Raw genomic sequence first — 16510 nt, 5'->3', positions numbered from 1 at the left:
CTCTGCGTGGTCCGTGCGGTCTGGTTGGTCAGAACATCCTGGTGGCCACGACCCGCTGCAGGAAAGCCCTGGAACGACCCAAACAGCACAGAGCAGAGCTCACAAAAGCTAGCTCAGACATAAAGAAGCTCGGGCTGGGTTTTTAGGTCTTAGAGGTGTAAACGCCAGGCTCAGTTTGACCGGCTTTGGCCGGAAATAGCTCCAGGCCTCATTATTTCATCCCTCTGGGCCCGGGGGTCCAGAGCCCATCACTTTGCCACTCCCCCCCCCCGCCCCCCGCAGGGGGCTCCACACGCACCTGTGAGCTGAACGACACTGGGTCGTCCTAGATCCTCCGAGCCCCTCCTTGTGTGGCTCGGGGTCCCAGAGTGTCCGGCAGCCATGGATTCCAGCCGCGTCTCGGGACCTGGCCCGCGGGGCCCGTCTGTCCGTCCCCAGGGCCAGCCCTGCATGCCGCTCCGGCCGCCCTGTGGGTGCCAGTGGCTGACCCAGCCTTTGACCCCCAGGACCTGTACTACCAGTCCTACTCGCAGGTGGGGGTCATGTTCGCCTCCATCCCCAACTTCAACGACTTCTACATCGAGCTGGACGGTAACAACATGGGGGTGGAGTGCCTGCGCCTCCTCAACGAGATCATCGCCGACTTCGACGAGGTAAGGGCCCCCCCACGGTCCTGACCCCCGGGGGCCCGCCTCCAGCCGAGGGCAGAAGCGCGTCCACCCGTGTAGCCCGCGCGCGCAGCGCTGGCGCGGGGAGGAGCGCATGCATTCTGGGTCCTTGGGAATCCCATATGACCGTGACTGTGGAGGAAGGGGCTTTGCCTTGGGATGGGGAGGGCAGTCCTGGCACCCATGCTCTGCCTTGTAAATGCTGGGCTCAGGTGGGCGGCCTCACCTGCAGGATGGGCGGGCAGACACTTCTGTACCTGCCACATCCGGGTCTCATCTGTGTGAGTCCAGCTTCCCTCACCATGGACCCTGCCCTCCTCCTGGGTGGTCGCAAGCTCAGCTGCTGGAGGACTGGGGTGTGTTCGCCTGGCCCCCCCCCCCCTTTGGCTCCTCTTTTAAATGCCTTTGCTGGAGCCCCCGAGGCCCTGCGTTTCTTCGTTCAGCCCCAGAACTTGTCTCGTGCCCACACGAAGGAGACACCGTTGCTTTCCAGAATGTGCCCATCTGCTCTGCGGTTGCTCCTGGCGGCTGTACACTGCCGTGACGTCTCTAAAATGTTATGTAACGTTTAACAGTTTTGTGTTTCAAACAAAGCTCATGGACAAAGACTTTTACAAGGACCTGGAGAAGATCAAGACCATCGGGAGCACCTACATGGCTGCTGTGGGGCTGGCGCCCACGGCCGGGGCCAAGGTGGGTGCCGGCTGTCAGGTGTGCCCCGCTCAGGGACTGGGTCCCAGCTCTGCCCCAGCTGCCCGCAGACCATGGCCAGGCTCCCCGCCTTGGGCCTCGGCTTGCCCTCTGCATTGGATTAGGGCAGCTGCCCGCAGGCTGTCTTGTCAGTGGCTGGCTCTTGCTAGACACAACCTTCTGTGGAAAGTCCACACCGAAGGCTGGTCTCGGGACATCCTCCCGCCCTGCCCCCTCCCCACCAGCCCCACGCCCATCCAGGCAGCCTGGCACCGCTGAGTGTCCCCTTTTCCTGGTGCAGGATTGTGACTAGAGTCTTCAGGTTGCCCTACACAAAAGACAGACAAGGAGAGGAAGGTGTTAAAAAAAAAAGGTGCCATGAATAGGAAGCAGTTATACATATGGTAGGTACTGAGCTAAATATAACAATAAGCACCTTAAATGTGCATGGCTTAAATATGGCAATTAACACCCAGCAACCGACAGAGTGGCTAACAAACAAGACGCCACTAGGTTTTCTGCAGGAAACATATTTTAAAGTCTCAGGTGCATTCAAAATAAAAGGACGTAGAAAGAGATACCCATACTAGCACTATTAAAAACTCAAACAGCTGCATGATATCGTAATTTCAGATGAAGTAAACTGCAGATCCAGGAAAATTATCAGGGATAAAGAGGGACATTGTGGAGTTCTGGTCGTGGCTCAGTGGTTAACGAATCCGACTAGGAACGATGAGGTTGCGGGTTCGATCCCTGGCCTTGCTCAGTGAGTTCAGGATCCAGCGTTGCCGTGAGCTGTGGTGTAGGTCACAGACGCAGCTCAGATCCCACGTTGCTGTGGCTCTGGTGTAAGCTGGTAGCTACAGCTCGGATTAGACCCCTAGCTTGGGAACCTCCATATGCTGTGGGAGCAGCCCTAAAAAAGGCAAAAACAAAAACTCAAACAAACAAAATAAAATAGGGACGTTGTGTAGTAAAAAAGGAGTTAATTCTTCAAGAACACCTAACAATCTTTAATATTTATGCACTTAACAGCGGGAGAAAACCACAAGGAGACATAGATGGATCCAGTACTTAGTTCAAGATGTCAGTGCCCCACCCTCAGTAACGGGTAGATGCAGTGGGCTGAAAATCTGTAAAGATCTGAACTGAACATCATCCATCGCCTGGATGTAATTGACCTCTGTAGACTACTTCATCCAGCAATAGCAGAAGCTTCTTTTGAAGCTCACATGGAACATTTACCAAGATAGTCCACATTCTAGGCCGCCAAACACAACACATGCAAAAGAATTGAAATCATATAGACTGTATTCTCAGACCAGAGTAGAAATCTATTGCTAGGAAACAGTTGGAAAATTCCAAAGTTTTTGGAGATGAAGCAAAACGCTTTTTCTTCTTCTTCTTTTCTTTTTTTTCCGATCTTTTTAGGGCCACACCCGCCACATATGGAAGTTCCCAGGCCAGGGGTCGAATCAGAGCTCCGGCTCCTGGCCTATGCCACAGCAACAGCAACACCGGATCCAAGACCTGTCTGCAACCTACAGCAGAGCTCATGGCAACTCTGGATCCTTAACCCATTGAGCAAAGCCAGGGATTGAACCCACATCCTCATGGATACTAGTCGGGTTCATGACCACTGTGCCACCACAGGAACTCCCACGAAACACTTCTAAATGACACATGGGACAAAGAAGAAATCTCAAGAGAAGTTGAAAAATATTTTGAACTAAATAAAAATGAAAATACAACTTATCAAAATTTGGGGGATACAAAAAAAACAGTGCTTAGAGAAATTAATATCATTGAATTTGTACATTGAAAAAGACCAATTCACAATAAATAATCGAAGCTTCCACCTTAGAAAAGTAGAGAAAAGGGAGTAATGCAAACCTGAAGCAAGAGAAGAAAAAATAATAAAAGTCGGAGCCCAAATCAATGAAATCAGAGACGAGAAAACTAAGAAAATTGATAAAACCAAAAGTAGGCTTTTTGAAAAGATCAATAAAATTGATAATCTCTAGCCATTACTAGCCAAGAAAAAAGGGAAGAGTCACCAGTTATTAATATTAGAAATGAAGGAGGGGTCATTTCACTAAACCAATGGACATTAAAAAATATTGAAGTCTATTTTAGACAACTCCATGATACTTCACTGGGGTCCTAGCCAGTCGAATAAGAGAAGAAAAGTAAATGGAAGATTTTATGTATTTTGCAAAAGTAGGAACGAAACCATCATTTTCATATTTTGCTTGTGTCTTAAGGATACTCAGTGCTAAAATATGAAAACTACTAGAATTTTTAAGTGCCTTTACCAAACTTGCTGGATACAAAATCGGCATACAAATTTCTGTTTTATCTCTGTATATTAATTATGAGCGATGAGAAAATAAAATATTTAGAAGTTACTCTTTTCAATTTGTATTTAAAAAAATACAATGATATGCCCCCCAATTTGATAGCTTAGGTGGAATGGACGGATTTTTTTTTTTTTTTTCGTCTTTTTGCTATTTCTTGGGCCGCTCCCGTGGCATATGGAGGTTCCCAGGCTAGGGGTCCAATCGGAGCTGTAGCCACCGGCCTATGCCAGAGCCACAGCAACGCAGGATCCGAGCCGCATCTGCAACCTACACCACAGCTCACGGCAACGCCGGATCATTAACCCACTGAGCAAGGCCAGGGACCGAACCCGCAACTTCATGGTTCCTAGTCGGATTCGTTAACCACTGCACCATGACGGGAACTCCTGGACCGATTCTTTAAAAGACTTAATCTGCCAAAATTTGTATAAGAAGTAGATACTCTGGATAGGCTTATGTCCATTGAAGTAATTGAATCAGTAATTAATAACCTTCCGAAACAGAAAACTACTAGGGGTTTGAAGGACAGTGAAATGTTCCTATACGCTGCTGAAACTGCGGACACATGAAACTCTGCCTTTGTCAAAGCCCAGAGACCACATAGCACATAGAGTGAACCCTCCTGTAAACTGGATTTTAGTTAATGATGAATCACTGTAGCTTCAGCAATGGTCACAAGCGCTCCATACCCCAAGCAAGATATTAACAAGAGGACAAACTTTCTGTGTGTGTGTGTGGGGGGGGGGGGCGAGGGGCGCGGGCTAGAACATGGGACCTCTCTATACTTAGCTGTTCATTTACAAGTAAATCTAAAATGATTATTTAAAATCATCAGTTAAGTTTTTAAAGCATTAGTTCCATAACTTTGGGAACTGTGAAAATATCTCTAAAAAGAGAAAAATGAGGAAGCTTGAATCATTAAAAAAAAAGAAAAAAAAATTACTGTTGTTGTTTCACAAAAGAGGGCATCTTTCCGCACAACGCAGGGGAAGAGATGGACCTGTGTGAGGAGGGGGGCAGGACCTCCTTCCCGCAGTGAGCGCACACTCACACCCACGATGCTCACCCTGCTTTGCTCACTTGGAGCAAACGAGCGACAACACTGTCGGAACTGGAGTAGGACATCTGGTCTACCACTGCAGGGGTTCCTCCCACGCCATTCATGCGGAAGGGCTCTGCCTGGGCTCCAGCGGCCTCAGTCTCCGCGTTGGGCGGTAATATTCCACCTCTGTCTTGGTCTGCTGCCCATAGAATGGGATGCCAAGCACCGCCCAGGGCAGCTGTAGGGTGCCAGGCAGTCCCTGATGAAAACCACCCAGCCAGCCCCCAGCCCCAGTCCCAGCCAGCGGGCTGCTGCGTGGTTGATCTGGGGGTCAAGTCCCTGATCCCAGCAGGGGTACAGACTCTTCCCCTCTGCAGCCCCAGTGACGGCTGCGTGTCCTGGCCCCCTCTGCCCTTGCACCCCTCCAGCCTAATAAACCGTGTCTGCTCCCTTCCAGGCTAAGAAATGCATCTCCTCCCATCTCAGCACGTTGGCGGACTTTGCCATTGAGATGTTTGATGTCTTGGATGAGATCAACTACCAGTCTTACAACGACTTCGTGCTCCGCGTGGGTACGTGACTGCCAGCCGTCCCATCCCTTGGATCCGTGCCCTCTTCCCGCACCTGCCGGGAGCTGGTGGCCCTCCCCCTCCCCGTAGAAGCGGGGATCCAAGCTCCCTTGTCTCACCAGAAGGAGGATGGCGCCACCCAGAGGAGACCCTGGGATGCAGGGACAGCTGGGCGTGCCTACCAGCTTAGGGGCAGCTGAGTGTGCCAACCAGTGACTTAGGACCTGACGAGTTGTCTGACTCATGAAATGCATGCGGAATCTTGATCTAATCTTGATGAGTGTGCTCTGGGCCCACACTAAGCTGGGGGGAGAGGCCCCATGTCCTCGTTTGCAGTCCTGAAACACGGGGGCCTTGGGTGTGCAGGAGGCCAGCTGTACAGACTAAGGCTTTGTCCTCCTGGGCTCCCTTCCGTCGCCTGTCAGTGGGGAGGGGAACCATCTGGGGTCTAAGTTCTTTTCAAACTGCAGGGTTTTTGGGGTTTTTTTTAGGTCTTAAACTCCCCCCTTTTTTTAAGGGCCGCAACCGCAGCATATGGAAATTCCCAGGGTAGGGAGTGAATCAGAGCTGCCACTTCCGGCCTATGCCACAGCCGCAGCAACGCAGGATCTGAGCCACATCTGCGACCTACACCATAGCTCACGGCAACGCTGGGTCCCCAACCCACTGAGCGAGGCCAGGGATTGAACTTGCATCCTCATGGATACTATGTCAGGTTCTTAATCAGCTGAGCCACAACAGGCACTCCTAAACTCACTTTTTTTTCTGGGATAAAGATAGTTTACCAGAAAATTCTTTACTAGTTCAGGATATAGACTAGAGATTTATGAGGGTTTTTTTTTTTTTAATTTTAGCTATCAACATTTTAAAATTAGTGTCCACAGAAAAAAAATCTAAATTTTTTTGTCTCCTCTTGAAATATTTGCCGTTTTAGATCTTCAGTCCCACAAGCAGCTGCCCTTTTCCCCCTCACCATCTCCACAGTCTATTTTTTTTTCTTCCTTTTTTCGCTGTGCTCGTGGCATGCAAAGGTTCCTGGGCCAGGGATTGAACCTGCGCCACAGCAGCGACCCGAGCTGCTGCAGTGACAATGCGGGATCCTTAACCTGCTGGGCCAAGAGCGAACTCCCTAGAGACGTCTGAGTTCCTTCTTTCCTCCTTTCCTCCTCCCTCCTGCCTCCACCCCTCTCCTCCTAGTCCGGAATGCAGTTAATCTGCACACATGCTTGTTTCATAATTCAAACGTCTGGCGGCCCTAGGAAGAGAAGCTGAGTGAGTGTGAGGGTGGCTGCAGGTGTCTGCCAGAGCGTGTGGAGTTCGGATACCTTTAAACACGAGCGCTAACTCAGCCCTGGTGCCCCGCCTGCGGGCGGTGCTGGGTGCCCTCTGCATCTCATCCCCAGCATTCCCTTCTCCTCCGGAGCTGTGGGTTCGGATTAATAGATGTGGAGAGGTTTAGATGGACCCAGGGAGATGCGGTTTCTTACCCCCCCACTGAGAGCCCATAGGCCAGTTGGGCCTCTGGGCCTGGGTGCCTGGTCACTCGGAGGCTGGACACTGGCTCAGTTTGGTCCACGTGGACTACGGTATTCTTGGTGGTGGTGGGGCTCTCTGTGTTCCCCCAGCTCTCAAGGGCCCTCCTGCATCCCCACATCCACTTAGCCTGAGGCTCCCAGGTCTCGCCATCCAGTTCTGCCCCCCACGCTTCTCCTAAAGACCCTGGTGCCCGCTGCCCAGGCTTCGGGGGGATTGACTGGGCCCGTGTCCGGAACATAATGAATGTGCTTGGCTAAGCTCAGCACAACTGATGCTGCGGTATGGAGGCAGACGGTCGGATGTGGTGCCAGCCCAGGCACGGCCGTGGGGCCACCGTGGGGCCCCTGGGCCTGTGTCACTTGCAGGCCGCTTGGACCCTGAGCCACATAAAGGGAAGGGAAGGGGACCTCCACGCTCCTTCCGAGCATCCTGAAATCCTTAGTTCTGGGCCTCACACCCCAAAGAGCTGAGGGATCCCTGCCTGGGATTATGGGACCTACTGCCCTTTCTGGAAGAGGGAGCTAGGGGTGGGGTCACACACTGTGGCCCCACAGACTGAGAGGTCAGCCTTCTTAGCAGCAGGACTCAGCATTGGGTCGCTATTCCAGAAGTAGGATTTTTTTCCCCCAGATCAGGACTGCTTCCTGACTGTGTGATGTGCCAGCAGAGGCTGGGAGCTGAGATTGGGGGAGTGGGGGGAGTCCCTGCTTTAGGGAGGGGACTGTGCTCAGGGACCCAGAAATCCCTGACCTCACCAAGGGCAGCTCCTCCCTTCAGAAGCCGCCCCACTAACGCCGCGCTGGGAATGTTTCCTAGGCATTAACGTTGGCCCCGTGGTGGCCGGGGTGATCGGGGCCCGCAGGCCGCAGTACGACATTTGGGGAAACACCGTCAACGTGGCCAGTCGGATGGACAGCACCGGCGTCCAGGGCAGAATCCAGGTCAGTGCGCTGCCAGGTCCCCAAGGCACAGGTGCCCATCCTGCAGGCGGGAGACGGAGGCGGAAGAGGCAAGCGCTGTGTCCTTCCTGCCCTGTCTGCCTCTTCCGGGTGGGGACACCCAGCTGCGTGGCTGTGTGTCTGCAGGCTTGGGGCTTGGCCCCTAGGTGGCCCTGTGCAGAGTCAGGCTGCTGAGTGGCAGCGACAGCTGGGGATGGTGAGTGACGGCTCCCTAGAGGGGAAGGCGCTGCCTCACCATTCGAAGGGTGGGTGCCATGCGACCACCTGACTTGTACACCCGCGGGTGGCTCACTTGGGATGAAAGCTGGTGCCGTGACACCAGCTGGCACCGAAGGTTTAGAAGACAGTGACCAACTCTCCCTGGGCTGCGGGAGTGTGGTTCTGCTCCTGGAACAAACGTGCAAGGGTGCTTAGCTGGAACCTGGACGTGGCGGACCCCTGGGGACCCGAGGGGAGGGGGGGACAGGGCAGCGAAGGCGGCGCTGGGTGAGCAGGGCCTGCTGCGGCCTGGCCTTGGGGCAGTGGCATCTGATGACTGGGCGCCCAGCAGTGGCTCACTACCTTGCAGACAGTGCCAGCCTTTGTGCCCCATCCCAGAGGCTCACTGCATCCTCCGTAGACCCTGTCAGACACGTGCATTCACCGCAGGTTTTGATGGAGGCACCAGGGTGCGGCCCCTGCAGACGCAGTCCCGGAGGAAGTTGCCAGCCTGGGTCCCTCCCTCGTCGTGCCTGTTTCGTTCCCGCAGCCCCTGCCCAGCGTTCGTTGGGCACTAACACTGGGTCAGGTACCTTGGTGGGTCCTTTAGCACCTGCTTAAAAGACAGGCAGCCCAGAATCTTCCTGGAGCTCTCCTGCTGCTTAGAACATAGGTGGGCTCTCCACCCAGCAGACCTGGGGAGAAACCTCTCTTGTGGTGAAATACACATAATGGAAAATGGACCATCTTAGCTCTCCCCTCTCCTTTTTCCCCCTTTTGGCTGCATCTGCGGCTTGCAGAAGTCCCTGGGCCAGGGATCAAACCTGCGCCACAGCAGGGACAATGCCAGTTCCTTAACCTACTGAGCTACCAGGGAGCTCCTGTCTCAGCTGTTTTTAAGTGCACTGCTCTGTGGTGCCAAGTGTGTCCACATTGTCCATCCCAGAACCCAGGACACTGCTCTATTTTTTAGAGCCACACCTGCAGCATATGAAAGTTCCCAGGCCAGGGGGGAATAGGAGCTGCGGCTGGAGCCAACACCACAGCCACAGCAACACCAGATCTGAGCCGAGTCTGCGGCCTATGCTGCAGCTCATGGCAACGCCAGATCATTAGCCCCCTGAGCGAGGCCAGGGGTCGAACCTGTGTCCTCATGGGTACTAGTCAGGTTCTTCACCGGCTGAGCCACAATGGGAACTCCCACTGTTCCTTTTCTAATGGGATCTTTCAGCAGGTTTCTCAGAGCCTTCCCGAGGAGTTGGTGCTGCCCCTGGGGGGCCTGGCAGGAGCCCCCTCCACTCTCCAGCCCAGCTGCTGAATGGCACCAACATCCATTTCTAAGATTCTGAAATCGGATCTGAGTCCGCCACTCTTCTGCTCAGAACCGTCTTGTTCCCCCAGCCTCCTCTGAGCGCTTTCTGCCTCGTCAGGGCCTCCACCACACCGTCGAGCCCCCCCACCCCCAGCTGCTGGGCTACCTGGCCCGCCTGCGTCTGGACTCCTCGCGGGGCCGAGTGCCCTGCCTTGGCTCTGCACCCCCGGCCCCGCATGGACATCCGGAGAGCACCCTCCTCAAGGGAGGTCTTTGCAGCCCAGGCCCCTCCTTTCCACTTGGATGTCCGCACCCATACCCTTGGGACAGGGCAGGGCAAAAGCGGGGCTCTGCTCGTGTTTGCCGGCCTGGTAACAGCAGCCTTCCCTCCGTGGGGCAGCCCACGTGACCTGGCCTGGCCACGCGACCCCCCCACCCCCTGGCCAGAGGAGCTTCCCCTCCAGCCTGTCGCGCTCCTCTTCCCTGTTTTAAGGGAGAAACAGTTATGCTCCACTGTTGGGTGGTCCTTTTAGGGGTTCTTGGTCACGGCTCAGGAGAGGACCCGTCCCTTTGCCAGTCCTAGTGAGACCTGGGGTGCTTTCCTTGAAGAAGCGACCGAGAGACTCAGATGTTAATGACAACGTTTTGTGAAGAGGTGTCCTGGAGTTCCCACTGTGGTTCAGCCCGTGAAGGACCCAGCACTGTCTCTATGAGAATGCGGGTTCGATCCCTGGCCTCGCTCAGCGGGCGTTGCCGTGAGCTGCAGCGTAGGTCACAGATGTGGCTCAGATCCCGCATTGCTGTGGCTGTGGTGAAGGCCGGCAGCGACAGCTCCGATTCCACCCTTGGCCTGAGAACTTCCATATCTGCAGGTGCAGCCCTAAAAAGGAAAAAAAAAAAAAAAAAAGAAGCGGTCACTTTTTCCTGAGGATAATATCTAATCAGCTATCACCTGCCGGAATGGAATTCTCTTTTGTCGGTGCTCTGCTGGGAGCCTTCTTGCTTCTGTGTCAAAATTCCAAAAAAGGAGCCCCCCTGCAGTCCCAGGAGATGCAGACAAGAGGGCTCTGTGCAGACCGAAGCCCCGGGAGGTCCTGGGCCCCATCTTTTGAGGAGCAAGGCGGCCAAGGGCAGCTTGACTGTCCCGATACCCAGATTCCACCTTGGCCATCCACGTGGGGGCCAAGCAGGTGCATCCCTGGAAATGCCTCCGTGGGGCCCAGCCCTCTCTCTCGTGGACACTGAGGTTGACGTGGCTGCAGGGCGTGTCGTCCCCGCTGGCGGGGCCTCACCGAGACCTCTGGGAAGGGTTCCCAGCTCGCCTCTGTGGGGACACAGGGGTCCCCAGGCGGAGGGCCAGGAATCGGGCTTCTTGGGGACCACGTGTCTGATCACCTGACCTGGACCCTCTCCAGGACCCACTGTGGTAGCATCCTGCACCGTCCTGATTGATTCCCAGCCTGGGACTTCCTGGCTCGAATCTCAGGGCTGAGGGGTGCATGGGGCGGGGGGCATGCACCCCCAGCTCCTAGGCAGCCCCGAAGGACACCCGGGCCCTGGCTTTCCTGAGTGTGGGGCCGTGTGGGGGGGTGGGTGGGGGGGTCAACGTGACCTCCAGCGTTTCTTTGTGCAACGAATGGGTGTTTTATGACCTCTGACTCTTCCTGAAGCAGAGGAAAGCAGTGGAAGGAGCTAGCTCACCACGCGACTGGGACTCAGAGGCTGTGTCAGTGTGTGTCCCGAGGCTCCAGCTGGACGTCAGGTTCTCAGGAGCCCAGGACTCTTGGGACGGATGAGTTATGGCTTCAGCTGTGAAAGGACAGCGCAAAGTGCAGCTTTCATCACACTGCATTTCGCCCCCTGGCATCTGAGTGGTGACCTTTGTGGCAATGGCGTCTCCTCTGTGTCACCGGCCAATCTGTGGCTCACTTCCTCAAGGGCCTTTGGGGGTGCTCAGAGTCCTGCTGGGGACCCGAGTGAGGCCATGTGGCCCTGGCCCCAGCGGCCTTGGGTCGGGGTCTTCGGCAGCGTTGGGGCCACCAACCGGCCAGCGCCCTGGGAGTTGCGGCACTGGCCCTGTTTCTTGACGCTGGGTTTTTGTGAAGGTAGCAGTCACGGTCTGGATACGCTTCTTGTAAGCGGACGGCATTCTTCTCATTTCCAAGGTCTGAGAGGGGCCACCTGACCGGCTCCCGAGGCCGAGAGATGGGGTGGACTTGGTGAGGGTCCTTCTCCGTCCCGGTGGGTGGGTGGCAGCAGCCCTGGCGAGGAGCCACGGAACCTTCTCCAGAACGCCGAGCAGCCCCCAGCCCCCCTGTGTGCGCACCAGCCGCTTCCTTGCTGATGAACAGACATTGTCGGAGTCCGTTAACTAAGGGGGATGCTACCTCCTTGACCATTTCTGTGGATTGGGCATTCTTGGTTCCAACCCCTCCTGTCTACACTGGATCAGGCAGTGGTTGTGTTTTTCCTGTGAGGGGAGCTGAGGGCCCCATCCCAGTGCTTTTGAACCCTTGGCGGATTTCCCTGTCCCTGGAGCTGGGCAGGTGCTGAGAGTCTGTGCTTATTTTTGCTTCCTGAGCTGCCCCAGGCGGGGTTAAGGCAGCGCTTGGGTCTCTCCTTCCCTTCCTCCCTTCCTCCTTCAGTTCAGTGAGCACTTAGGAGGGTACCAGACGCCCTGATGAGGCGTGGCAAGGCCGACCAGGTCCCTCGCGTGGGGCCCTTACTGTCCAGAGAGGGCGCTGGGTGGTGGGCCTGCGCGAGGCAGGCTGACGCTTAGCAAGTGTGGAGCCACGCGGGCCAAAGGCAGGTTCCAGCCCAGGCAGCGGGAAAGAGAGCCGTCTGCCCAGTGCTGCTGGGGGCCGACACCCCGGAACGAGACCTGGGGCTCTGGGAATGGGCTGCATCATTTTAACTAAAGATGCCAGTGATGGGTGACGGCGAGGAGGGGCGAGTTGCGGAGGAGCAGCAGCTGGGAGGCCGGGAGGACAGAGGCCTTCGGCGTGAGGCCCGGAGACGCCCAACCGTCGCGTCCTCTTCGGTTTGCAGCACTGCTCTTCTCTCACCGCTTCTATAACTTCGTGAGGCAGGAAGTCTTCTGGCTCAGCTATTGGCTGAGAACCTGAGAATCAGGGCCGTTAAGTCTTGTCCCTGTTGTCACTGGGGAAACGTGCCCACCGCCCTTTCTGGGCTAGTGGCTGCCACGATTTGGTCCACGGAAGCCCCAGGGGGCCCTGGCAGGCCCACAGTCACCTCACCTGGGCCCCGAGGGCTACCTGCTGCTTCTCAAAGACACCTGAGGCTACCTTGGGCGCCGAGAGCCCTGGCCCAGGGGACTGGCCCTGCCTCTCTCTGTCCACAGCTGGAGCTCCATGTCCAGGCATCTGGCTAGAGCGTGGGGTGACCATGGAACTCACACCCCAGCTCCTGGAGCTGGCTCCGCATGGGCCCTGTCCAGCTTCCTGTCCACTCTGGGCACTTCTCATGGCAGACACTCCTCTCCTGCTTGTCCAGGACCCCGTTAGGGCCCCTCCGAGTCCCCTGCTCTGTTTGCAGGATGACACCAGAGTGACCATCGGCGGAGCAGAGGACTCCGCTTCCAGGCTAAGCTAGGGAGGCCGGAGGCCAGGCCATCGGGGGGCAGGTCCTGGTCTGGGGGAGCAGTGTGGGGAGAGGAGGGGCCCTTCCTTGGGCTCCCCCCTGACCAAGCGTGATGCCATGTTTCTCTGCTGCAGGTGACCGAGGAAGTTCACCGGCTGCTGCGACGGGGCACGTACCGCTTTGTGTGCCGAGGCAAAGTCAGCGTCAAGGGCAAGGGTGAGATGCTGACATACTTCCTGGAAGGCAGGACCGATGGAAACGGCTCCCAAGCCAGGTCCCTGAACTCAGAGCGGAAAATGTTTCCCTTCGGAAGAGCCGGCCTCCAGGCCAGACCGGCCACGGGCCACCCCCCCGTGCCCCCAGCAGCCGGCCTCCCTGTCAGAGCCGGGCTGGGGGCTCTGCAGGGCGCGGGGGTCGTCCCCTGCCCCCCAGGCCAGCACCTGCCCCCCAGAGCGGCTGGAAAGGAGGCTTAGCGGAGCTCCCATGGGCCACTGGGGGCACAAGGCATGAATGCTTGGGGGTGTGGGGGGCCCTGGGGGGCTCCCCCAGGGACCAGCCCCACCAGCAGAGCAGGGCCGGGAGCCAGTGGCCAGGCTAGAGAAAGGGCACTGTCCAGGCATGGGCCGAAGCCTCTCGGCAGTGACTTGGGTGAGGGGAGAACCTAATTGTGTGGACGCCGAGGCTTTCACGGCGACTCTGCTTGCTCCCGCCTCTCCTGGGCGGCAGAAGGAGGCTGCCTGGGTCAGCATCAGGAGGCCGGACCTTCAGGACATCTGCCAGGGCTGCAGGCTACAGCAAGAGCCCTGGAATCTGGCTGGCAGAGGGACCGGGGCACCCCCCCTCGAGTGTGCCCTGAGACGGATTGGCGTCAGCCCAGCAGGGGTCCTGTGGAGGCGGCTCCAGCTCTGGGCAGTGGCCTGTGGAGCTGGAGTGGGAGTCAGGACTCTCTCGGCAGGGTCAGAGCTGGACAGGCCTTAGACAGACAGTTTGGGAAGAATTGAGACGCTCCTGTTCCATAGCAGGGATGGGGGTGGCCACTGGCTTTCTTCAAGACTGTTTTTTCGCTAAGAGCCAGAGGCAGGTCTTCTGGAATTCTTGGAGGCTCTGCAGCCACATCTCTGAACCAGCATAGATCCTTTTCTGCCTGTGTGTCCTCCACTTGCCCCACCTGAGGGTATCGGCTCCGTGAAACCTGGACATTCCCTTTTCTGCCCAAGTCACTGTGTTTGTTCAAAGCAGAGAAGGCAGTTGCTGTTATTTCTCACCTCTCTGCTGTGGCATCTCGGGTTCTTGAACAACAGTGCAAGGCTTTGTTGATTTTGAAGACCAGGGAACCTCACAACGTGAGAAGCTTCCTGGATGAAAGGTGTTTCTCTGGCAGAGCCGGTCCCCTGGACATGGAATCTTGGTGTTAGTTTCTGGCTATAAGTACAGATGTCCCTGCTCCAGTTTGCAGGGAAAGTGACTGCAAGTCATTCTGTACAAGTCTGGGTATCTCCTGCTTCTCCGTGGTCGCCATGGCGATGAAGGGTGAGACTGGGATGAGCTGTTGGCGGGCAGGGGTCCGGGGGGGCCAGTGGGAGAGGACTGGCCAGACATAGCTGGACGTGGAGACCTCAGCTCTTGACTCCAGGAAGGAGAGCAGCTTGAAACTGGAAGGAAGGTTCTGGCTGGGCCAGTCAGTAGGGGGATGCTGTCCCCAGACCCACAGGTCCCACAGCAGCTGATTGCGGGGTGCCTAGGGTTGCAGGGGATCTGCTCTGTCGAGCCAGAGCCCTGGGGGTCCCAGGTGTCACTGCTCCTCAGGGGCTTCCCCCCCACCCCACCCCGTCGCCACTGAGGGTCCTGATTTTTCAGGATTAGAACAGGGGCTCACTCTGGACTGAGCCCCATGGGGGTGGCTGGCGGTGTCCCCGGGGCCGCCCCTAGTGTGGGTGTGTGACTTGTTGCTGTGTGTGTACAGCCGGCAGCGTTGGCCACCTGGCTGTGTGTGGACAGGCCAGTGATGGAGATGGGCAGGTGGACTGTGTCTTTCCTCTGACGGGCCCTGAATGAGCGGCCGAATTGCCCTTCGCCCTTACAGACGGGGAGTCATTCCCTCCGGGGAAGGAAACTGGGTCATCTCCAGCGCCCAGTGGACAGGTGGCCGGTGCAGGTGCCCATGTCTGTGCCCACCTGCTCCTGGGGGCTGAGACCCGGGCCAGGGCCTTGCTGCCCCGCCTGCTTGTCACGGCCGAGCTTCTACCCCAGGGCGGAGCAGGAGGGGGTGGACAGCGTGGTGGCCCACGAGCCTGTGAACATGCTGTGTCACATGGATGCCGTGTCACACGGCCAGGGCAGCTCTGCTGGGGCCAGTCAGGGCCGGGGCTGTGAGCTGGAGACTGGGTTCTGGGCCAGCTATGTGGGCTCAGTGTGACCACGTGGCCCCTTAGAAGTGGATGGGGCAGGCAGGGCCTTCAGGAAGATTCAAAGCACGAAGTTGCTGTTTAAAGATGAGGGGCCGCGGCCGGTGGAGGGGAGGACGCCCTAGCCATCAGCCAGCGAGGAGGCGGGTCGCCACTCCCACGGCCACGGGCGCTGAATTCACACCAACCAGAGCCGGATGGACCTGAGCCCTGGGGTGAGAGCCCAGCCCCGCCGTGCTCGGGTCCACAGAGCCGCGGGACCCTCCGTGTGCGCTGGCAAAGCCGTGGGACGTGTGGCCTGCTGTCCCCGTGGCCGCGGGAAGCCATCGGGGCCTCGGCTGCTTTGAGACGGCGGCGAGGCCTCCCCTTTGACAAGCAGCACCTCTTCCATCATCAGCAGTTCCAAACCCTGCCTGCTTCCTGTGGGCACAGGGGCCCGTCAGCCATAGCGTTCCTTGGGGTTTGGCCAACGACGTCCTTTTTATTTGTGATAAGACTGTATGATATTTGCCTTATTTATTTTTAACCGTGTACAATATTCGTGTACAAATGTTAGAGCCTTCCGCGTAGAATTCTCTCTAAATTCTTTATTTTAAGATGCTGTGTAAATAGCGCACCGGTTACAGGGGCTGCCCTTCCCTTCCGACCAAAGGAAGGTGAGCCCGACGCGCCGTGTGAACAGCTCACATCAGCTGATGCGTGAGCTTCCAGATGCATCGCGCCCTGCCTGGCGGGGCTGCTCCCCTCTGGAATGACCCTGTCCGTGTGTCCCCTTCCGACCCTCGCACGCCTTTTGGACCCAACCTCAGTAGACTCGCACGCAGCCCCGAATGTCCCCGTGATTCCGTGGCCCCTACCCTGGGCTGGTCGGCTCCGGGGTCTCCAGGACCCCGCTCCCCAGACCCGGGCCCCTGACCCCCACCCCGAGCCTGCCGTGTTTATCAGACTCCAAAGCCACCGGGGCTTCCGATACCTTCTATCATTAGAAGCAATAACACTAACTAAACTGTAGAGGCAGGTCTGGTCCAAAGCAGACAAGCCAGGTGTCCAAGTTTCCCCAAATTGAAGGGCACCGGGGAGGGGGGCGCTGACACCCCTCATCCCTGGCGGATGTGCAGGCTGAGGCAGGGTCCAGCCAGCCTCCGAGACGCCGTGCTTTGTCTCCACCTGG

General features: G+C 57.0%; 1 protein-coding gene across 1 annotated transcript in view; it reads left to right on the top strand.

Moving 5' to 3' along the window:
• ADCY1 (adenylate cyclase 1) overlaps nt 1-15865 on the top strand; it is an 89178-nt gene extending 73313 nt beyond the window's left edge. Inside the window, exons 16-20 of the mRNA XM_047763603.1 lie at nt 507-653; nt 1263-1361; nt 5218-5332; nt 7682-7806; nt 13069-15865. Coding sequence (XP_047619559.1) covers nt 507-653; nt 1263-1361; nt 5218-5332; nt 7682-7806; nt 13069-13407 — 825 coding nt within the window. The 3' untranslated portion in view covers nt 13408-15865. The remainder of the gene's footprint in view (nt 1-506; nt 654-1262; nt 1362-5217; nt 5333-7681; nt 7807-13068) is intronic.
• Nucleotides 15866-16510: the final 645 nt, after the last annotated feature.

This window comes from Phacochoerus africanus, chromosome 16 (assembly GCF_016906955.1).
Source record: "Phacochoerus africanus isolate WHEZ1 chromosome 16, ROS_Pafr_v1, whole genome shotgun sequence".
NCBI lineage: Eukaryota > Metazoa > Chordata > Mammalia > Artiodactyla > Suidae > Phacochoerus > Phacochoerus africanus.
This window is presented reverse-complemented; position numbering and strand designations above follow the sequence as displayed.